Source organism: Lupinus angustifolius, chromosome LG10 (assembly GCF_001865875.1).
Source record: "Lupinus angustifolius cultivar Tanjil chromosome LG10, LupAngTanjil_v1.0, whole genome shotgun sequence".
Classification (NCBI taxonomy): domain Eukaryota; kingdom Viridiplantae; phylum Streptophyta; class Magnoliopsida; order Fabales; family Fabaceae; genus Lupinus; species Lupinus angustifolius.
In genome coordinates this window covers 6,430,682-6,453,293 of record NC_032018.1, presented here as the reverse complement: position 1 = coordinate 6,453,293, position 22,612 = coordinate 6,430,682, and the positions used below count along the sequence as shown (strand labels likewise).

At 30.9% G+C, this 22,612-nt stretch overlaps 1 protein-coding gene across 1 annotated transcript; it reads left to right on the top strand.

The window, feature by feature from the left end:
- On the top strand, positions 984–2,195 carry LOC109357985. The gene is made up of 3 exons (XM_019602053.1): positions 984–1,094; positions 1,206–1,310; positions 1,419–2,195. Exons 1-3 carry the CDS (start codon positions 984–986, stop codon positions 2,193–2,195), a joined length of 993 nt encoding a protein of 330 aa, XP_019457598.1.

Sequence of the window (22,612 nt, the reverse complement as noted above, 5' to 3'; positions counted from 1 at the left end):
TCAATTCTTCATGAAAATTTTCTATTAACAATTTAAGGTAATCTTAACCATTAAATTTTTTTACTTGAGTCAGTTGCATGATCATATCCTCATGTGTATCGTCTATATGTGCAATTTAATAAATGAGATCTATTATTATTTATTCAATAAATAATATCACACATATTGATCTATCTGAGCCATTAATGACATATTTTCAATGTTTCTACGATCAAGAACATTTTAGACTAAAAAATATAAAAGACATGTTTCTCATTATTATAATTTCTACTGTAATAACAAATCTCTATTTTTTAATCAAGGACATTATCATATTATCTATTTAATTAAATAGAAAATATAATAATATAAATAAATACAATTAATTTAATTATATTAAGACAAATTGGATCTTGAACATAAATATAGAAATATACACACATATTTCCAACATTTTCTTCTAAAATAGCCATAGGTTAAAAATCCCTCTGACGCCCTAAAACTTATTTAATTTTCATGGGGATGGGATATTTGTTTGGGTTAGTCGACATATATCTTTCACCAAAAAACTGTTTGAGTTGGAATGATGAATGGTAGAATTTTAAATAAATTCAAAATATTCATAAAAATTTAAATAAATTTAAAATACATTAACGTATTGGAAAATTGTAATTCATAGAGCTTAGGCTTTGTAGCTATGTTAGTATTCGGCTCATTTTGTTTATTGGGCCTTAGTTGTAACAAAGCATTTTCTATAAATAGAAGTAGTTAGTTGGATGGTAGTTAATCATCACAACATTCTTACAAATAAAGAAAGTTCTTCTTCCTCTATATCTTCTTCTTTAAAACAACTCAGATTTCTCTCTTTCTAGAATTCTTTTCGGTTCCAGTTTTAATAGTGGTATCAGAGCTTCTACGATCAGCAAACCTGTGGCAACACGTTGAGATCACCATCAAAAACTGAACAACAAGGAAGAAAAGGAAAACAACATCAACAAGAAGAAATGTCAACTTCAAATGGATTTGCAATGAATCTCCCTATACTTGATGGGAAGAACTGTGATCACTGGAACATTCAGATGAAGGCTATTTTTGGATTTCAAGAATGCTTGGATGTAGTTTAAGAAGGGGTGCAGCCAATTGAAGAAAAATCAACCGAAGCACAAAGGTTGGAGTTTAGAGATGCTAAGAAGAGAGATTGCAATGCCATTTTCTTGATACATCAGTGTGTAGATCGTCCAAACTTTGAGAAAATTTCTGCTGCATCATCTTCGAAGGAAGCTTGGAAATTCTTGGATAAATGTTACTTTGGTGGGATAAAGGTCAAGAAGGTCAGATTACAAATGATGTGAAGACAATATGAGCTATTGCATATGGAGGAGCAAGAAACTATAGTTGAATACTTCACTAGAATTCGAAGCCTGATTAATTTGATGAAGGGATATGGTGAACAGACATCTGAGCAAAGCATAGTAGAGAAGATTCTCAAGACACTGGCTGCTAGGTTTGATCATTTTGTAGTGGCAATTGAGGAATCAAAAGATCTTGAGAACTTCAATATTGATGAGTTGCAAGGGTCATTAGAAGCACATGAACAAAGATTTCTTGAAAGAGTAACGAATAGACAATCACAACAAGCATTGAGTGCTCAGTTCAAGAGAAGGAATCTGATGCACAATGACAAACACAGGAAAAGCAGTGGAAGGTGGCAAGGAGAAAAGAAGTATGTGAATGAGAAATCAATCCAGAATGGACAAGGATTTCTCAAAGATAGCTCAGGCAATCAAAGCTATGATGCAGAATCTAAAAATGACAAAAGGGGAAGCAACCAAGAAAGTAGAAGAAGAAAGAAAGATAAAAGCAGAATCCAATACTTCAATTGCAAAAGCTGGGGTCACTTTGCTTCTGAATGTAAGCTAAGAAGGAGAAGCAAGGAAGTAGAAGCCAGGTTGGCCAAGGATGAAGACTTGAATGAGGAAGTCTTATTGATGGCAGAGTGTGAAAAATCTAGTTTGGAAACAAGTGACTCAAGTGGAACATTGCTAATGGTAACCACAGATAAAGACCAACATTCCTCTACTGAGAATTGGTATCTCGATACAGGATGCTCAAATCATATGACTGGGCATAAAGAATGGTTTCTAACACTTGATGATTCTGTGAAAACCAAGGTGAAGTTTGCATATGAGAGTTTCATAACAGCAAAAGGAATTTGAAAAATTAGCCTTAAAAGGAAAGATGGCACTGCTTCATTTATTTCCAATGTCCTATATGTCCAAGGATGAAAAACAACTTGATCAGCCTTGGCCAATTACTAGAAAAAGGATACTTTATGAGGATAGAGGATAGAATTCTCAAAGTCTTTAACAAGAAAAGAATCCTAATATTGAAGGCACCACTATCAAGCAATAGGACCTTCAAGATTGGCATTCAACTTCAGAATAAAAAATGTTTGGAAACCATATCAGATGATACTTGGATATGGCATCAAAGACTTGGGCATATGAATTTCAGGAACTTAGAACTGCTAAAGAAATATGAAATGGTAACTGGCCTTTCAGATATCAACACACCAACTAAAATCTGTGAGGATTTCCTAACAAGTAAGCAAACCAGAAACACCTTTAAATCACAGTTACCATCAAGAACTTCTAAACCTTTAGAAGTTGTATATACTGATGTGTGTGGTCCACTAGAAGCTTAATCAATTGGAGGTAACAACTATTTCTAACCTTCAAAGATGACTATACCAAAAAGCTCTGGATCTACTTGTTGAAAAGGAAAAATGAAGTTTTTAGCAAGTTTCAGAGTTTTAAAGCACTAGTTGGAAAACAAAGTGGTCACAAATTAAAGCTGCTAAGCAGTGATGGGGGAGGTGAGTATGTATCTCATGAATTCCATTACTTTTGTGAAAAAGAGGGCATTGTTCATGACATAACTACACCCTACACTCCTCAACACAATGGGACAGCAGAAAGGGTCAATAGAACTATCCTCAACATGACAAGGAGCATGCTAAAATCTAAACAACTTCCTAATAGATTTTGGGGAGAAGCTGTGGCCACCTCAGTATACATAGCAAATAGAAGTCCAACAAAAAGATTAAAAGGCATCACACCAGAGGAGGCTTGGTCTGGACTCAAGCCAAGTGTGGAACATCTCAAGGTGTTTGGATCGATTTACTATAAACATATATCAGGAAAAAAAAGATAGAAGTTGGATGATAGGTGAGAAAAAATGATCTTCTTAGGATACCACTCAACATGAGCATACAAAACATACAATCCAGATACGAACTCTATCTCATATAGCATGGATCTCAAGTTTGATGAAACACAATCTTGGAATTGGAACTCAAGCAATGCAGACTCGATTAAAGTAAGTATGATGGACATTGAAAACATTCAGAGAACACCAGAACATAGCATAATCAGAGAAGAAAACTCAGATGCAGTTGAAAGACCTCATAGGCAAAGGCAATTATCAAGCAGATTGAGAGATTATGAGGTATTTTCTAATAACACAATCACACCTGAGGGAGATTTTGTTCATATGGCTATACTTGCAGAGATGGAACCAATTACATTCGAACAACAATCAAAGGAAGAATGTTGGGTTGAAGCTATGAAGAAAGATATTAGCTCCATAGAAAAGAATGACACATGGGAACTCACTACATTGCCTAAAGGAAAGAAGGCAATAGCAGTTAAGTGGGTTTATAAAGTAAAGTTGAAACCAGATGGTTCAATAGCCAAGCACAAGGCCAGATTAGTGGCAAAGGGCTACCTAAAAAAACCAGGGTTAGACTTTGATGAAGTATTTGCACTAGTGGCAAGAATGGAAACAGTACGGCTTGTTGTTGCAATAGCAAGCTCAAGGAATTGGATTCTTTGTCAAATGGATGTAAAGTCAGATTTTCTCAATGGTCCATTGGACAAGGAAGTCTATGTGTCACAACCTCTTGGTTTTGAAGTCTCAGGTCACCAACAAAAGGTATACAAACTAAACAAGGCACTCTATGGACTCAAACAAGCTCCTAGAGCATGGAACAAACTGATTGACAGTTTTCTTGTGAAACAAGGACTGTCTAGATGCACAAGTGAACATGGCATCTATATGAAGGGATCACCTAATACAACATCAATAATAATATGCTTGTATGTAGATGATTTGCTCATAACAGGTTGCAAGAAGGAAGAGATAGAAAGCATAAAGAAAGGACTCAAGATGGAGTTTGAAATGTCTGATTTAGGATCACTCACATACTTCCTAGGAATCGAATTCATGAGAACTAGTGAAGGCATTCTAATGCATCAAAGAAAGTATACTCTGGATGTACTTGATAGATTCAACATGAAGGGATGTAATTCAGCTGCAACTCCAGTTGAAACAGGGAGTGCCTTATGCAGAGGAAATTCATAGGATGAAGGTGTTCATCCAACACTTTACAGGTAGATGATAGGATCACTCAGGTATATCTGTAATACAAGACCAGACATAACCTATGGGGTTGGATTGGTTAGCAGGTATATGGAGGATCCTAAGTATACTCATACGGTGGCAGTCAAGAGAGTTCTCAGATATTTAAAAGGGAGTGCAGATTATGGTATATTCTTCCCTACACTGAATGAAGTAAGAACAGAGACACTGCTTGGCTACACCGATGCAGATTGGTGTGGTGACAAAGATGAAAGAAAAATCACTTCTGGTTATCTATTCAAGCTAAATGAAGCACCTATAAGCTAGAGTTCAAAGAAGCAAAAAGGAGTGGCTCTCTCATCGTGTGAAGCTAAATACATTGCAACTTGTTTAAGAGGTTGTCAAGCACTCTAGTTGTAGTCTCTACTTAGAGAAATTGGACTGCACAATGAAGACTCAATGCTACTTCTAGTTGACAACAAATCTGCCATAAAATTAGCAAAGAATCTCATAGCTCATGGGCGCAGCAAGCATGTAGAAACTAAGTACCATTTCGTAAGAGATCAAGTGGACAAAGGGCATCTAAGGCTGGAATTTTGCAAGACTGGAAAGCAACTTGCTGGCATTCTTACAAAAGCTTTGAAGAAGAACATTTTCGAAAATCAAAGAAACCAGATAGGCATGGTTAGTCAAGCTAGCATGAATTAGGGAGGTGTATTGGAAAATTGTAATTCATAAAGCTTAGGTTTTATAGCTATGTTAGTATTGGGCTCATTTTGTTTGTTGGGCCTTAGTTGTAACAAAGCATTTTCTATAAATAGAAATAGTTAGTTGGATGGTAGTTAATCATCACAACATTCTTACAAATAAAGTCTTCTTCCTCTATATCTTCTTCTTTAAAACAACACAGATTTCTCTCTTTCTGTAATTCTTTTCGGTTCCAGTTCTAACATATCGAAGTTTTTACCTTTTTAAAAAAATACGTATAGAACTTAAATATTGGACGTAGATTTGACACATGCTAGATAATATAAATAAAATTTCAATATAATAAAAAAAGTAAGAGAGAATAATAACGTATAAAATTAATAGTTGTCGGCTGGGCCAATCTTCGTGAAAAATAAAATAAACTAATACAGAAAATAAAAATTTGATACTCCAAAAAGACTTATGAATTTCTTGTGAACTTTTCTTACACATTCTGTGACTAAATCAATCAACAATCAACATTATCACTTATGCTTCCTTTGCACGGACAGAAGAAAGTAAGAAAGACAAAAAATATTGTGAGAGAGTGAAAAGATGAGAAATAGATTGAATTAGCTGTTATTTAGTTGTATAGAAAAATAAAAGAAAATTTTGTTTTTTCTATCCCACTTTTACATATTTAAGGATTTGTTGTTTTAAATTATGTCACGAACTATGTTGTAAATTGATGAAAACATGTTATGTCAATTAAAAAAAATTAAATATTCATTATTTTTTCTGATTTTAATTCAATATCATTGGTCCTAATATTGTTGGGGACAACATATTCTAGTCCTTCTTCCCTTCTCATTTTCTCCTCACATAATAGGAGAAAGAAATTTTCTAGTTCTCACTCTATTTTCAACCTCTCTCCTTAAACTCTCTCCTAAATCAAAGGAGAGAAATATGCTATTTTTATTTTCACCTACCAAAGGAAGACTAGTGATGTTTAGGGTCAGGCCCTTGAGGACTTAGTCGTTCAGAGTAGTAGGTACTTGGAAAATTAAGGCCCTCTTTTGCAAAACTTGCCTTCAGGAGTTGTGATTTCTGAATCAGTTCTCTGGGGTAACTCTTAGCATGGGTCTTCTTCCTCTCCACCAATGCTTCAAATGAACGACTTTCCATGTTGGGAAATAATAGCACCAAGAGAATTAAGCATGCTAACAAGTGCTTTGTGTTGGCCATTCTCCTTAAGGCATCAAGTTTATTATTGATTCCAAATGAATATCCACACATTCTTATATACCCTCCATGATCCTTTTTTAAATTTTAAAATTAATAGTTTAATATCTTTGTATTACCTACCTAAAGTTCTTACCATATGAGTAATCGTTTAGTGGATTATTTTTATCTAAAGTCAATAATGATTAACTTATCATTTGTGAAATCAATTTGTAAAAAATCTCACATTATTATTGCATAAATATTAAGCTTTAAAATTAAAGCTCAAGTCATATAGCACTTTTATTTCTATTTTATTTAATTATGACAATATTTATAGATAATGTTTTTGTATTACTGATAATGTATCTTCCACTTTATGAGTAATGAACTAATTTATTTGAATACATGATTGTCATCAAGTAATGCTCACAAGAATCAAAATTTTGATTGTTTTGGTCTTTATATTGATGTAGTAGTATATTATACTAATAGACCAATGTCTTATTTATTTATTTATTTATATATATATATATATATATATATATATGATATAGGTGGGTTCACAAGGGTGATGTTACTTTAGAAGAAATTAATTTTTTATCAGATAATTCTGATTATTAAAAGTAAAATATAAATGATACTTGTTTTATGGTTATTATACTTCTAATTGAGAAGTCTTGCTAATCATAGTATAACGGAAATAACAGAAATTAATATTAGTTCAAAGTTCAAAGTTAAGATTTAAATCATTTAACTCATATGTCTAAGTTCAAAGTTAAGATTTAAATCATTTAACTCATATGTCTAAGTTCAAACACATTTCTTGTTAATATTACGGTAATTGAATTATAAAACATGATTCTAACACAGTTATCTCCCATTCATGATAACCTGTGACGTTAAACACTAAAAAGTAATAACGGAATAAAAATATAAAATGACGTATTGATCCAATCTAGGATTCTTTGTTCTTACCTACCCAGAAAACAGATAATTAGTGAAGTCAGATGGGTCCAAAATTGTCACATGGTACTTATGGTGAGTTGGTGACGTGAATTTCACAATTCATTTCCTTAAAAATGTGTCACGCACATTTATACCTTTTCATTATTTTTAGGTGTGCTATTATATGTACAAGTTAAATTAAGTTAAATTTTACTATTGTTATTAGCAGATCAATTATTGCTGATAAAAAAGGAAGTGAAGTTATTATCTCTTACTCGATTTTAATTTTTGCACATCTTTAGAAACTAATTCAAAAATCAAATGATAACTAAAAATTATTGCAACTTAATTCCAAAGATTTTTTTTTTATATCAGATCTCTTCTAAGTTTTATTTTAAATTAAAGTAACAAATATATTTTCATAGGTAGAGAAAATAAACACCGACAACTTCGAGGACTAAAATAAAAAATTAATATATTTATAAGGATAAAAAACATATTTAAGAAAAAATAATATATGATAAGAGAAAGAAACCACCCTGGTATAATAATCTATTTGCAATTCAAAGGCAATGAACATATAGCATCTATGAATATATATATATATATAATTTGAATCTATAATGATAAAAAATGTATGTACTGACAATGTAAAAAGTTTATATAATGAACGTATCATATACTATTTATTTTAATTATTATTGATTCTTCAAAAAAGTAATACAAATTAATAATAACATAATATGTTGTATATATCTATAAATAGTTTAACTACAATACATAAATATTACTCTAATATATAAATATGGATTTGAGGTATGCAATGAGACCTTTCATTGTTTAGAAGGTTACATATTCCAATCCAACTTTTTCCCTATGGGGTTCGAAAGGCTGTTCAATAGAATATGCAGTGGGAGTGGGATGAACTTGTTTAATGTAACATGCCCATCTTCTCGCAAACCAAATATGGAATCCATTTAACCAAAAGTAATCAAACTTTTATTAGGGTATGTGTTAGGACTTAAATATTGAATTGTCTCTCATTGAAAATGAATAGATAATAAGATTTACGGTGAATTAACATTTTTAAGATTTTTAAGTTAAGATGTGATATCTAGTTACTTTATGTAATTTGTTGATTTCACCCGTTGTTGAAGTCCACGAGATCATGTGCTTCGTTGACTTCATCCGTTGTTGAAGTCCACGAGATCATGTGCTTTCTACTATACTAACAAATAATATCAAAACTCTAAGAGTCATAAGATTATATAATAGGTAAAGTGAAAGAATTCAAGGAGTGAGGTGAAGGAAGTTGTAGGTTCGAACCTCATCTATAACAAATTAAAAAATAGAATTATAAAATGATTTGATAATTAGAGTTAGAATGGAAGAAAATGAGGATTGAGTCTCACCTATAACAAATAATAACATAATAACTACTTTCGATATTAGACCACGTCATGAGTTTGAATATATAGTAGGGAAGTTGTTGTTGACGATAATTCAACTTCTTGCTTTGACAAGGCTTGTGTGAGGTTGGAATTAGATCGAACCATATATAATGTTGGTTGTTCGGCTTAAGAAAATAAAATTGAGACCTAACTAAACACTAGCTTTTTAGCTGAATAGCACAGGCTTGATATTACAATGTAAATTATTATATGCTTGTGCTTGGTATGGAAAAAGAGGAATTAATAAATAATTGAAATTTGATGGTTCACTGTTTCCATTGTTATATTAGTTAAACTTGTTTAGAATAATTCAATCTTTACACATCATCTCACAACTATACACAGTTTTCATCGTCGGATTTCAATTGATTTTATCCTTTTTCTACACAACCCTACTCTTATTTTGCCACCTCATATAAGGGTGTGCACCAAACATTATCCAACTTTTAACTGTGGAAAACGTAATATGAAAGCCTAAATTATAAAATATGATTTTATTTGTTTTTTTCCTTATTTTAAATAATTTGATTTTATTAGGGTATGTGTTAGGACTTTGTGTATTAGGAGTTTTATATATACTACTATATGTTGTTGGACTATTGTTTTTAATTTATAATGATGCAACAAAATGATTTGGAAGATAATTTGTAGCAGATGGAATGGAGATCACATATCACAAACTGTGTTTTACTTCATGTTTTAAGTCAATTAGAGTGATCTATTTTATTATTTTTGTTTTTAAATTTTTTATTTTATCCACGTATTAATATATGATTAGCTTGAGGTAAGGAATGAGATACCATTACGAACAATTGATCCTCATCCCAATAGATGAAGATGTGTATTAGTCTTAATAATTGAAACACCAAGATTTCCTATTTTAGATAGTAATTATATTTTGTTAAACAATAACTAAAATATAATTGTATGACTTTTGCAGTATTTTTTGACAAATAAATACATTATTATAGGATTCTTTAATTTATATATATTAAGTACTTTTATCATATTCGGTATATGTTAAATGTGATATTTGACATAAAATTTATGATGAAAGATTATATGTGATATAATGATAGAATTGTTTTTAAATAGTTGAATAAAAAAATCTTATTTTAAATGAGTAAAGGCAATGGTTTTAAAGCCATACTATTATAAGCAACCATTTTTAAGTGTTGGTGCTTATGATGAAGAAAAATAGTTGCCCATTTGAAATGAGCAAAAGCAACGGTTTTTAAGCCATGCTAAATGACCAATGACAATGGTTGTTGGTGTTAACGCTGGAAAAAATTGTTACCTATTTAAAATATTAGACAATGATTTTTAAAAAGTATTGCAAAAAGTAAAAAAGTTGTAAATAAACAAAAGACAACGTCTCATACTATCATACTTACAAAATTTGGCATAATTTTTTTAAATTTGGGTACAGTTTCCGGCCGTTGCCGTAAGTTAAAAATGTTGTAGTGTTGATATATGAAATATTGATTTCAGTTTTTGACTTCAAAGGTTTGTTCAAAATAAAGTACTTAATATAAGCCCTTTGGACGTCTCACATCACACTGGATTAAAGGGTGTGGTGATATGTCAAACTAAGCTTAATGGATATATGATCATTGACGAAATCACTTACTTTTTTTTGCTGAATTTTGTTATGATTTACTATAAACTAATTGTAAACCGACGCTAGCACCAACATCATGGATTAATTTATAGGAAGCTAAAATCATGATGAAGAAGGGTGACAAAAAAGCACATGCATCACCAACATATGCATATCTACAGCAATCTTCGAAAAGTAGCCACCATTAATATAAAAGCATGGTTAACTTAATAAACTCCCCACTTGTCCATGCAAAGATTTATTATTGGTGTGTCATTGTTCTCTTTGGTATTTGTATATTACAAAACCATGAATCTATCAAGTAATAGGTACTACGGTAAAAAAAATGTAAAAGTGGTTAATCTTTAGTGGATGATGGTGCTACAAATGGTTCAGCTATAGGTCTCAATAGCAATACTATTGATATTATCTTAATGCCTCATATAGTCCAAATTATTACTGCACAGATTAATCATGGGTGGTCAAATTACAGTTTTTATTTTTTGGACAATAAAATTATTCTTCAGTGCCATTAACATCAAGGTAAGATGCAATGTGATGTTAGGCTGAGGCATGTTCTATTGTTTGTGCATGCAAATTAAAGTGGATCTGCACTTATAAATTGGAATCTTTTTGCACCTAAGTGGTATGATGTCTACATTTCATTAGGTTCATGAATAGAGCAGCATTATGATTTTAAAATCTTTTGAATAGGAACCAATGTGTCGTTTTGCATGTGCTTAAGAACGCTTTAATTCCAGGGTCAAGCGAATATATATTTGGACTACTGGAAATGGATTAATCTAACTCCGATAGCTTGATTAATATCAATAATTTTTGTTCTTCTTGCTCGATCCTCGTCTTCTTTTATTGTGTTAAGGTTTCATCATAAATTAATTGACTAAAAGAGGAGTATCCTAATAAATATTTAAACAATTCTTAAAACAATAAGGTAAGCGATGCAAGACTTATTTCCCAACATATCTTCAACACATAAATTTGTCAAACCAAATGAACAAATACCTTTAATCCATAAATAAAGAAAAAAAGATAAATTTTGACTAAGTCTATGATATCATATCATATTAAAGTTTCATTAATTTTTAAATAAAATCTTAGCACTTTACCTTAAAGAGCACTCAAACAAGAGGTAAGAGAACTTTTACTAGGGAGTGAATTTGCTCTCAAACACTTTATGTGACTTTATATTGCATCTAATTTTCAATGCATTTACTTATTCTTCAAAAATTTAGTAAGAAAACCTAGATGTAGATTTTTGGGCTGAGGATATTAGTTCCAAATATTAAGCCCAAACTAAGAGTTGTCTTATGAAATGAGTCTAATATCTCCAGCATATGACACCTGAAATGATGTAGTTGATGGCCCAGAAACGAGGACCTAATTGGGCCTAAGGATCTTCAACCCTTATCCATATTCCAAAAGTACCCGTTCGTTTTATTCTCAACAGTTATCAAGTTAGAAATTTGTGGAGACAATTTTTTTTATATACAAAGGATACATTCTTATCTTTTTTGGCAAGAAATTAATTTATTAGGGGTGCGTAATTGTCCCTCCTAACAAGTATTGTTCGTAAGAATTAAACTCTTTATCTTTTGGTCACCCTGAAAATCTTAGTGAGAACATACAATACTAGATTAACACCATGTTAGTAGAATTTTATGGAGCCAATTGTCTACACAAGTTTATGGTTGAGTCCTCCTCTGTTTCTTCCCTTCTTGTAATATTTTATGAACCTTTCCTTCAAAAAATGAGCTTGCAAAGGATATTGCGATTTTTATGGTTAAACTTGCCTCTGTCTAGTTTAAAAAAAATGTGTTTTTAGACTACACGTTATTAGCATATTATTTTAATTCAAAAAATGAATTTCATTTTTGTGTGTGTCAAAATAGATAAATTCTATGGACATTTCTTTTTTGCATAATGCAAAAACAATAGGATCATAGGAGTATGAGGTGATTTCTATCTAATTATTTGTATCAAATGTTGTAAGAGCCATGAAAAAGAAACTTTTTTTGATGAATCAAGAAGTATGAATGAGAAAATGGGAACTTTCTATATTGAATTGAATTACAAAGAATAAGAAAATCACCTTTTATATACTACATTGCCTAACTAATAACTAACTAGTTAAACGATTAATTAAATTATTAATCGATTAACAAAAATAATATTACAATTAACAAACTGAAATCAACTAACAACTTTAACATCCCCCTCAAGCTAGGAATGTGTTAAGCATTCCAAGCTTGAAATGATTGTGATGAACATCACACATACTCTAATACCTCCTCTTGCTAGTGAGCGAATCTTCGTCTCCCAGTCTTGAAATCTGAACGTGAAGTAATACTGACGCTTAACCACCATTTGACAGAAGTAATTTCATCTAACGCTTAACCATCTTTTTGATAGAAATAAACCAATCATAACAGATAGAAGAGATAAATGAGATAGACCTTAATCTTGACACTATGAGTATGAGGTAATAGATGAAAGAATAAGAAAAGAACATAAATGTAAAATGTACACAAAATCTTGGGTTATAACAACCCAAATTTTTAGAAGAAGGATCAAACTCAACACTATGAATACTTTGATTGAACCTTGGAGTAATGCTGAAGTGTTATGCATATAACTCCTTGATTGCAAATCATAGATGCAACCACTAATGGATCATACGTGGTAGTAACCTTTTTGCTGCATTTTTTCAATCTTCCATAATGACACTGAAAAAAATTATTCTTGATGGTGATAATGCATGTTTCTCTCCAATTGTGCAACAATGCTTTTGATCAGTATTCATAGCAATTGCATCACTTTCTGTTTCTGAGACCCGAACAAAGTGACATTTCTTGATGATCAATATGACATAGCTCTTGATGGAGACAAAGAATATGGAAGAATGATGATTCTTTGTTGAATCTTTGAAGAGAAGTAGAAGCGGAAGCCATTAAAACAATAATTATCGCTCTGATACCATATTAAAATGTGGTAAGAGCCATGGAAAAGAAAGCTTCTTGATGAATCAAGAAGTATGAAAGAATCATGAATGAGTAAATGAAACTTTCTATAATGAATTGAGTTACAAAGAATAAGGGAATTACCATTTATATACTATAATGCCTAATTAATAACTAACTAATTGAACGATTAATTAAACTCTTAATCGATTAACGAAAACAATATTACAATTAATAAACTGAAATCAACTACCAACTTTAACATCCTCCTCTATTTCTTCCCTTCTTCTTGTAAGATTTTAGGAACCTTTCCTTCAAAAAATAAGCCTGGAGAATATATTGCGATTTTTATGGTTAAACTTGCCTTTGTCTAGTTTTAAAGAAAATGCATTTCTAGACTATACGTTATTAGCATAATATTTTAATTCAAAAAATGAATTCCATTTTTGTGTGTGTCAAAATAGATAAATTATATGGACATTTCTTTTTTGCATAATGCAAATACAATATGATCACAAGAGTATGAGGTGATTTCTATTTAATTATCTGTATCATGTGTGAAAATTATCAACAACAAAAAACATGTGTCGAAATTGATTTAACTTTTCTTTAACTTTTTAAGACAGGATGGGTCTCTCATATTGATTTGAGATCAACCAATTCTGTATGGTTACTATGTTACTCAATTAGTCAATTACTTTATGTTAGATTATATTATTCTAATTTTTAGCTGTAGAAAGTTTTAGTAGAAACATTGTAACTACACGGAGAAAGAGTGAAGGCATCTTAACTTTATTGCTTGATTATTCAGTATCCAAACTTTTTCGTGGTCCTTAAAGTATAGTACCTTTTCCATCATTTTCAATTCGTAGTAATTAAAGGTAGCTCTTTTGGAGGTGAAGGATAACCATACAAGATTGCAACCATAGCTTAATAAAGTATAGTAGTACCCTTATTGTTATCTCCACAAATAATGCTTTCCAATATGGGCAATATAATTACTTTCAGTACCAATAATTAATGATGCACATTATTATTATTATTATTATTATTATTATTATTATTATTATTATTATTATTATTATTATTTTGATATAAAGTAGTGTATCCTCTTAAGAAATTAATCACATGTGTGGCTGCTCCTCCTAAGTGTTACTAATAGAAATCGAACATTTGACATTTGGTCTAATTTAATACAAGTTTTTGTTTCCCTCTCATTATTAAATTTATTTAATATTTGCTATATTTGAACTTATCAATATGTCAATTATAACTCTACACTTTGTTGTAAAACGTTCTTACATTTAATTTTTATAAAATTAGTGTCCCCCTATACCTTCAAGTCTTCACCACTCTAGCAACTACATACTCAGCTTAACACCTTAATTAAATCTTAGATTAATTGTGTTCCCACCAAAGTGTATTGTTTTGTTTGGAAATTTCTTAGAAGAAATTTTCCTACGAGGATTAAACTTTATAAAAGGCATGTTATCATTGGGACTGATAATCAGATGTGTGCTTTCTGCAATAACCATGAGGAGTCCATTGATCATTTGTTTCTTTCTTGTGATTTTTCTTCTTATGTGTGGAAAGCTGTTTATTCTTAGCTCCAAGTGGATGTGTCGAATCCTACAACAATTATGGAGTCTATGAACTTGCATGATGCCATTGATCTTAGAATTAGAGGATCTAAATTGTGGATAATGATTTGGTTCTCTATTGTGTGGTCTATTAAGTGTCATTTTGTGAATGAAATGCATATGATTTTCGGGCAATTAGTGTGTAGTCATGATGCAAATTGTGTACAACTTTCAAGAACTTAATTTAAGTTTGTCTTGTTTAGGAACTTACATGTGATTATATCAATTGTAGAATAAGAAACATTAAAAAAGAGGAGAAAAGGGAGAAGTTTGGGGTTTTGCATACTTCACCCTTCGCCAAAGCCACAGCCTCGCCCAAGCAGGAAGAATGTCCCTCGCCCAAGCGAGGGGATTGTCGCCCAAACGACAATTCAAGGATAAAAGGCTTAAATCACTGCATGTCCCTCGCCCAAACGAGGGACTGTCGCTCAAGCGACAAATGAAGCTTAAAAGGGCCTGATTCTTTGTCTGACTCTCGCCCAAGCGAGGTGTTCAAGGTTGAAGATGGCCATCTCTCTCGCTTAAGCAAGAATCTCTAGCTTAAGCGAGAGACTAGAAGCTTGGAATAGATATAGGCGGTTACAGAAAGCAAAAGGGGTTATCCAACCATTTTTCAAGCTTTTCCACACGAATTTTAGAGAAAGGAACACTTGAGAGGAAGAGAGAAATCGTGGGAACGACTTTAGATCCGAAATTTCTTGTATTTCTCATGATAAAAGTGTTGTAATGACAAGGATGAGTGGCTAGTTCTTCAGTGTTTGGATTGAAAATGTAATTTTTTAACTTTTGTACTCCTAGATTTAATTCTTCAATGTGTTCAGTTATTTGATTTTGGGAAGTATGTCTTGTGTTTAATGCTTGAGTTTACTTTGCTACTGAATTCTCGATCTTAGGTCCAAGTTTATCTGGGAAGTTGAACTTGGTATCGAATCTGGTTTATCTTCCTTGATACATCATTGCTTTGCTTTTACATTAAACTTAAGGCTAGATAATCGGTTAAATATCCAAGGAATTGATATTTGAGTAATTATCTAAGGATTTTGTAATCAGGGAATTGATACAAATGATTCAAAGAAAATGTGCATCAAAATTTGTAATTTCAGAAGTTATGCGGAATTGAATCTAAGGATTGCAAAGGGAAGGAAAGATGAACTTCAATCTCAACTCATTTAATTTCATAGTTTAACTTTTACATATTAACATCTATATTCCAAAACCAAATGAACATTGAAATCTCACATCTTGTAAATACATACTCGATCTACTTTTTTAGGAATTAGTATAAATTCACTCTACTCTCTAATGACGATATCCCGGTATTTATTAGATTTTGTTACTAGAACGATACAGTTCACTTGCCGTACCAAAAATATCAACATGGTCTATCTAGATTATGAGGAATAATGTTATTTTCAGTGATAAACCGGTTAGCCTTTTGCATTTAATGGATTTGATTCAAGTTCGGCCTTGGTCTTGGATTGAAGCAAATATAACTCATTCTTCTTTTATTTTTGCTAATTGATGTATTGCTCCATTAGCCTATATTACTTCTTCTTCTAAAAAGATCAAGTCTTGGTCTTTCTCTTCTATTGGGTTGCACCCCTTATATTATTTAATATAAATTTGCTTATAAAAAAAATTAAGCTTCATTGAACATGTACATATAGTTAGGTTTTGAATTCAATTGAACTTACTAAAAGGTCTAAACATGTCTCAAATTTCACATCTCATGTACAGTAAATAACTTATCATTCTATAATATATCCTTTCTTTTTTTGTCTTCAAAAACAAAGAGAGAAAGAAAAAACATGTTGGAGTAATGAAATTTTCATAAACTTTCCCCGAAGTCCCTCCATATTTCATAGAATGGAAAATAGAGAGCCTATGAAATGTTCTTAGCTACTAAACTTTTATGCCAATTAATGAAATTAAAGGAAAATTGGACCAACTGAATTGACGACCTTAATATGGGATATGTGTTGGAGTTAGATTGTTTCTCATTTTTATTATACATACAGCTCCTTGGACGTTGACTGATGGAGATGGAAAGATATGTGCGGATCCATTTTCATAAGTCACAAAACTTTCACAATCTCATCAACGTGGATGCCTTGATGGTCGAAGCAGTGACCTCACTCAAAGACTATGGACAAAATAATATTTAATATACGTGACGGGTCAAAGCATGTGAGTCTTGTAAATGAATCCTCTCCTCCAAAGACATTGTTGTATTTTTATATAAAATAGAAATATCACATCATTATTATATTTATTTTATTTTTGGTACGCTCCTCTCTCTAGTATTAAAAGGGATTCTCATTATGGTGATTGATAGATATTATAGGTTTGAGATATGAGTCTGTGTAGTGATGAATTATATTAATAGATAGATTAATATGTCCAAGAGAATAAAATATTTCCTTAAATTATAAGATAAGTTATTTCATTCAACCACTAAAATAATAATATGTGTACTATTTTTTTTAAAAACAGAAACATTTTTATAAAAAATTATGAAATATGAGACATTTCATAAGTTTAGTGACCAGAACTCATCCTCAATATAAACAAATACTTTATTCACTAAATCTAATGACTTAAAATTTGATTGAAGATATATTGCTAAGCTCACTCATATCATCATATGCCTTTTTTACTTGGCTGATCAAAGAATATGTATCTTACTCCTTGAATAAAGATGTGACATTATTTAGATTACCAATCAAATAATACTCTAGTTTGCAAATATCTCACCAAAAAGAGGATGAGGCAAATCCTAGTTGGCAAATAATCATCATCTGCCTTATTCTTTCCCTCAATGACTTTTCATTACTTTATTTTGTTATTGCTGCTGATAGAGTCTTGCTACTGGGAAATAAATAAAGTGTTAATACAATGGGAAAATTATTCTATATATGTGGTGGAATAATGGTTTGAATAATTTAAACAGTTAATAATAATTAATGAATTAAAATTATTATTTTTATTAGCAATTTTTTTTATTAATAATGAGATAAAAAATTTAGGAGAACAAATGAAACTTTTATATACTCAATCTCTATAATTAACAAAGAATGAGACAATGTGAAGAATGTCACGCCTATTCTATGTATGAGTAAGAGAAATTATAAAATTGGATATTACGAAAACTTTAAGAATACAAAAAATAGACTTTATCATATTATCTAGGTGAAGTCGTGATTTTTCAAAGATAATTTTATTCCTAATATATCTAAGAGGCCAAATAGATAATAGTTTGAATGTATGGATCATCGAAATAAGATCATGCAATAGCTGGCTTATGTTGTTATTTTATTTACTTATTTTGAATAAAAAAATAACCAAGTAAAGTAATATGAAAAAAGTATAGTTACCCACAATCACATGAAGTACTAACTAAACCAAATTCATGGTTGAGATTCTTGATTGTGACAGCCTCTTTCCTCAACTTGCCAAAGTCATAATCAATAGTTAAAGGAATAGTAAAAGATGTTATTGGACCCACCATTATTATAAAAAAAAGTTACAGATTTTTATGTGCAAATTACAAATTAACCTTGTCAGATCTGCTACACGTTTCTTTCTCAACTGGTGCTGTTCTTTTTCCCAGGAAAAGCCAATAGCATTTTGTACCCTAGTTTTGAAGGAATGTGTGGACCATTTTGTACCATTTATAAATTTGATCAAGACCCGGGAATAAAAATTGTTTTCACATGCAACTATGTATGGTATGATGAAAATAGCGAAATGTGGAATATATGGATGCATGTTGGGCTGAACTTAAGGTCAAGTTGCAATCTTGCTTCCTAGTCAAAGATAATAACTTTATGAATCGTGATGCTTTTATTTTCTTGGTACTTCTATTTTGATGGATTTTATATATAATTATATACTAGCTCAGTATTACTAATTCACAAGCTGTGGATTTGTAATTAAAGGAGAAAAAAAACATACATGTGAATAACTTTTTGGGGGCATTGTCACGTTTACAAGTTTGAAACGTACGATTTAATTGACCTGTGAAGTGTGAATTCTGAAGCATGCGCAATTGATTAATTATCCAATAGGGTACGACACATTATTGGTGTTGGAATGTAGAGCTTTGGAACATATATGCACATGTTTATATCAGTAAATTAAATATCTTAGAGGACAATGTTTCTTCTATTAAATATCTTTTGGACAACATTCTTTCATTGAATTCTGGGTCCGCCCCAGTTGGATTTTTTCTTTGTTATATGCTTCATTTTCCACTGAAAAGGAGCAATTCTAATATATAAATTATCACCCATGCATGAAAAAGATAGAAATGAGAGCTCAATGCACGGGATCTAATTTAGTTAAATTTGGGTCAGATAAATGTATGTAGTCTTAGAAAAAACTGTTTCCAAAATTTTAACACGAGTTATAACTTCACCATCATCACTAAGTAACAATCTCACTCTTACATCAAACCTATACTCTTAACTCTTTGATATTTGAGGCCTAACATATTATGCTAAAGCCCTAGCTGTAGGATTCATGGGGCTGATCTCTAGACAACTTTGGTGTTTATTCAATGAAATCAAGATATTTGGTTTGTATAATTTGTTGACCGATAGTTGTTATATTTCTTGGGATTTTGGACATCTTTTTAAGTAGAAGATTCTTATTCATAAAAATAAAATTAGGTTTTCAATTGGCTAAGCTTGATGTTAATGTTGAAGGTAAATGTGTTTGAATGGTGATCTCATGTTTCAGTCAGTCCTCATTTATATCTTGGACCAATTAAAATATACTATTCAATTAAATAGAAAAGTTATAAAAAAAATATATTACTTAATGTAAATTTATTAAACAGAACTAAAGTTTTAAGGAGGGAGGATCTCTATTACTTGGTGTTCTTCTCAAAGTAATGAAGACACCAATCATCTTTTCACCTTTTCTTTCACGCCTTGGCAGAAAGTATCTAGTTAGTTGGATGTCTCTATTGTGCTACCTGTGTTTTTAGTTACTTTCCTTTTGTCCTGTAGTTTTTTGTTTAATGGTAAAAATCAGAAAAGAGTAGGAATGAGTTGTGCATGCGATGGTTTAGTCTTTGTGACTACCTAAAAATGATGTTGTATTTAACAAGCAGCAACTTCATTCTTTTGATAAGTACCTTTTGTATTAAGATGTAGTAGAGGTAAGAGAATTACTTAAAGCAAAAATGAAGGCAACAGCACACTGATAGGGAGTGTTATTTATGTTGTCAAAGAACAACTGCATATCAAAACAATACCCCAACATATTAGGGATCCTCACATAACCTAAAATCACTTACGATAACATTACAAGCGTAATATTAGATTTAAAGTCCATTCAAACCAAAACATTTTATCCACATCCATTAGTTGATCTAACACTTGCTAATTAGTGCCTTAATCATCTTTAGATGTTTTAAGAGCTTTAAGTAATCAAGGATTTTCATTTGTTTGATGTATATATTGACTCTTAGTAATCCTAGTGAGAGTTATTAAAATCCAGTTGTATAGGCTAATTTAACTAGAAAATTGGTCCTCATACCAGTATGATATGAATATAGTATCATACATGTAATTAAATCGATCAATATCAATTACATCATATCATATCATAAAAACCAGGCTTATGAATGAAAAATTCAGCAATTTTCAAATAACGCAATAATGACTCAATAGTTGTTTATAACTTAATTAATATTTGGTTTAATTAATAAAATATTGATTGCACCATTATACTACTATACTAATACTTTGACTAATATAATAATTGATACGATATTAATAACAATGAACTCAATACTCCTACCTATCAATATATTTTGACTTATAAAAATTATTTTACTTGTATATATAAAAATGGTGTTTATCAAATTTGTGGTGTAAGAACTCACCCGAGTTTCAATTATTTTACTTGGGGTTAGACTCATTTTTATGAGTGATGTTTGTTGGGAGAGAATAACACATTTAATATGAGATAAATTTATTAATCATAAAATGAGGATGCCTTCATTACAAAAAAAAAGTGTGAGTATATTAAAAAAAGTATATATAAATTGGGAAGATCGAATACAAGTAATTCTTTGAGTGTATTTGTTACTTAACAGGTATATTTAGTTTGTAAGTAAAAATACCGATGTAATTCAAAGTTTATAGCCAACCAGAACTTGGCCAGTATTGTGATTTGTGAATGATCTCTTCATCAGTTGCATTGAAACAAAGTTTCTTTATCGCTCGATTTGTCTCTATCTCTATGATGTTATGTAGGGGTGGCAATATGGGCCAGCCCGGCCTGGCCCGCATTTGGCCCGTCAGAATATGGGTTGGCCCGGCCCGCCCTTATTGTTAAAAGGGCTCAAAATGTCAGCCCGCCCTATATCTGGCAGGGCTGGCAGGCTGGCGGGCTGGCCCGTTTTGTTTTTTTTTTTAAACACACATTAAAGCTTTTAGACATAAATAAATAATTCAAACAATTCATAAATGTCTTTTAAAACAAAAAATCACAAATAAAAGACACAATCTCATAATAACATATTGCATTAGTACAAAACTTGTAAATTCTAAACAATAAACTATCATAGTCTTAAACTTTTAGACTCCTAGTTCACAATAGAGCTTATAACTCCTAAATTTTAAAAAGTGTATAAGAATTAGAACTATTGTATTATAAATCAATCACAATAAAATATATATATATATATATATATATATATATATATATTACTCAATTTAATTTGAATTCGACTACATTAAAAATATAAATTGAAACTCAGTCGAATTCAATTAATTTTCCAAAAGGAATCAAAATTAGTAGTTCTATTTGAGTTTCCAATTTTCCATTTCAATTAATTAAATGTTTAAATTTGATTCAAACACCCCTAAATGTTTATCTCATAACAAGTACAATAATTTGATAAGAGTGAAGATAATAGATAACTACATAATGAGATATTAAATGTTCATTTTACAAAGAGAAAGAATAATTATATGCTTAAGCATCCAAACATAAGTTAAAATTGTAAAAGTTTAATCTTAATTGCAATGACCAACATGATATACAAATGAACTTTAATCCTAATATTGGCCCGCCAGGCCAGCCCGACCCGACCCTCCATGGTCCGCCTAAAAAACGGGCTTCCAAAACGGGTTGAATACGGGCTTTTGGGCTAAAACCCTCAGCCCAGCCCGCTAAAAACACCTATCCGAACGGGCTGACCCGTCGGGCCAAGCCCATTTTGCCATCCTAATGTTATGCAGACTAGATTGCAAGTGGCAATGGGTCATCAAATCTTATCTTGGATCACGCGCAAGATGATGGATCTCGTTGTTTTTCCAAAAAACATTCCATATTTTTAAAAAGATTTACTTTTTTTTAATATAAATAAAGTAATCATTTAGATAAAGAACCAATCTCATTTTGTGTGTCATTATCTTTTTCGTTAAATATCATTCACATGAATCAAATATTTAACATTCTAATCTATTTAGAATTCCAGTCAACCTTATACCATTATACTATATAAAAATTTAGTGTGTAAGAGAATAAAATTAAGTAAAATAGAATTCTTTTAATTAAATTATATATACAAACAAAAATGTATTATAAGATTACAATCTTATTCCAATTTAATAATATTGTTCATCAATTGATAGTGTTAACAAGTAGAAAAATTAGAGATAATAATCACAA

Bases quoted from the DNA above. Each gene is read 5' to 3' on its own strand.
- LOC109357985 (XM_019602053.1), top strand. From the start codon at position 984: ATGTCAACTTCAAATGGATTTGCAATGAATCTCCCTATACTTGATGGG. The intron at 1,095-1,205 runs GTAGTTTAAGAA...TTGATACATCAG, and splicing joins GATTTCAAGAATGCTTGGAT to TGTGTAGATCGTCCAAACTT. The intron at 1,311-1,418 runs GTCAGATTACAA...AATTTGATGAAG, and splicing joins GTGGGATAAAGGTCAAGAAG to GGATATGGTGAACAGACATC.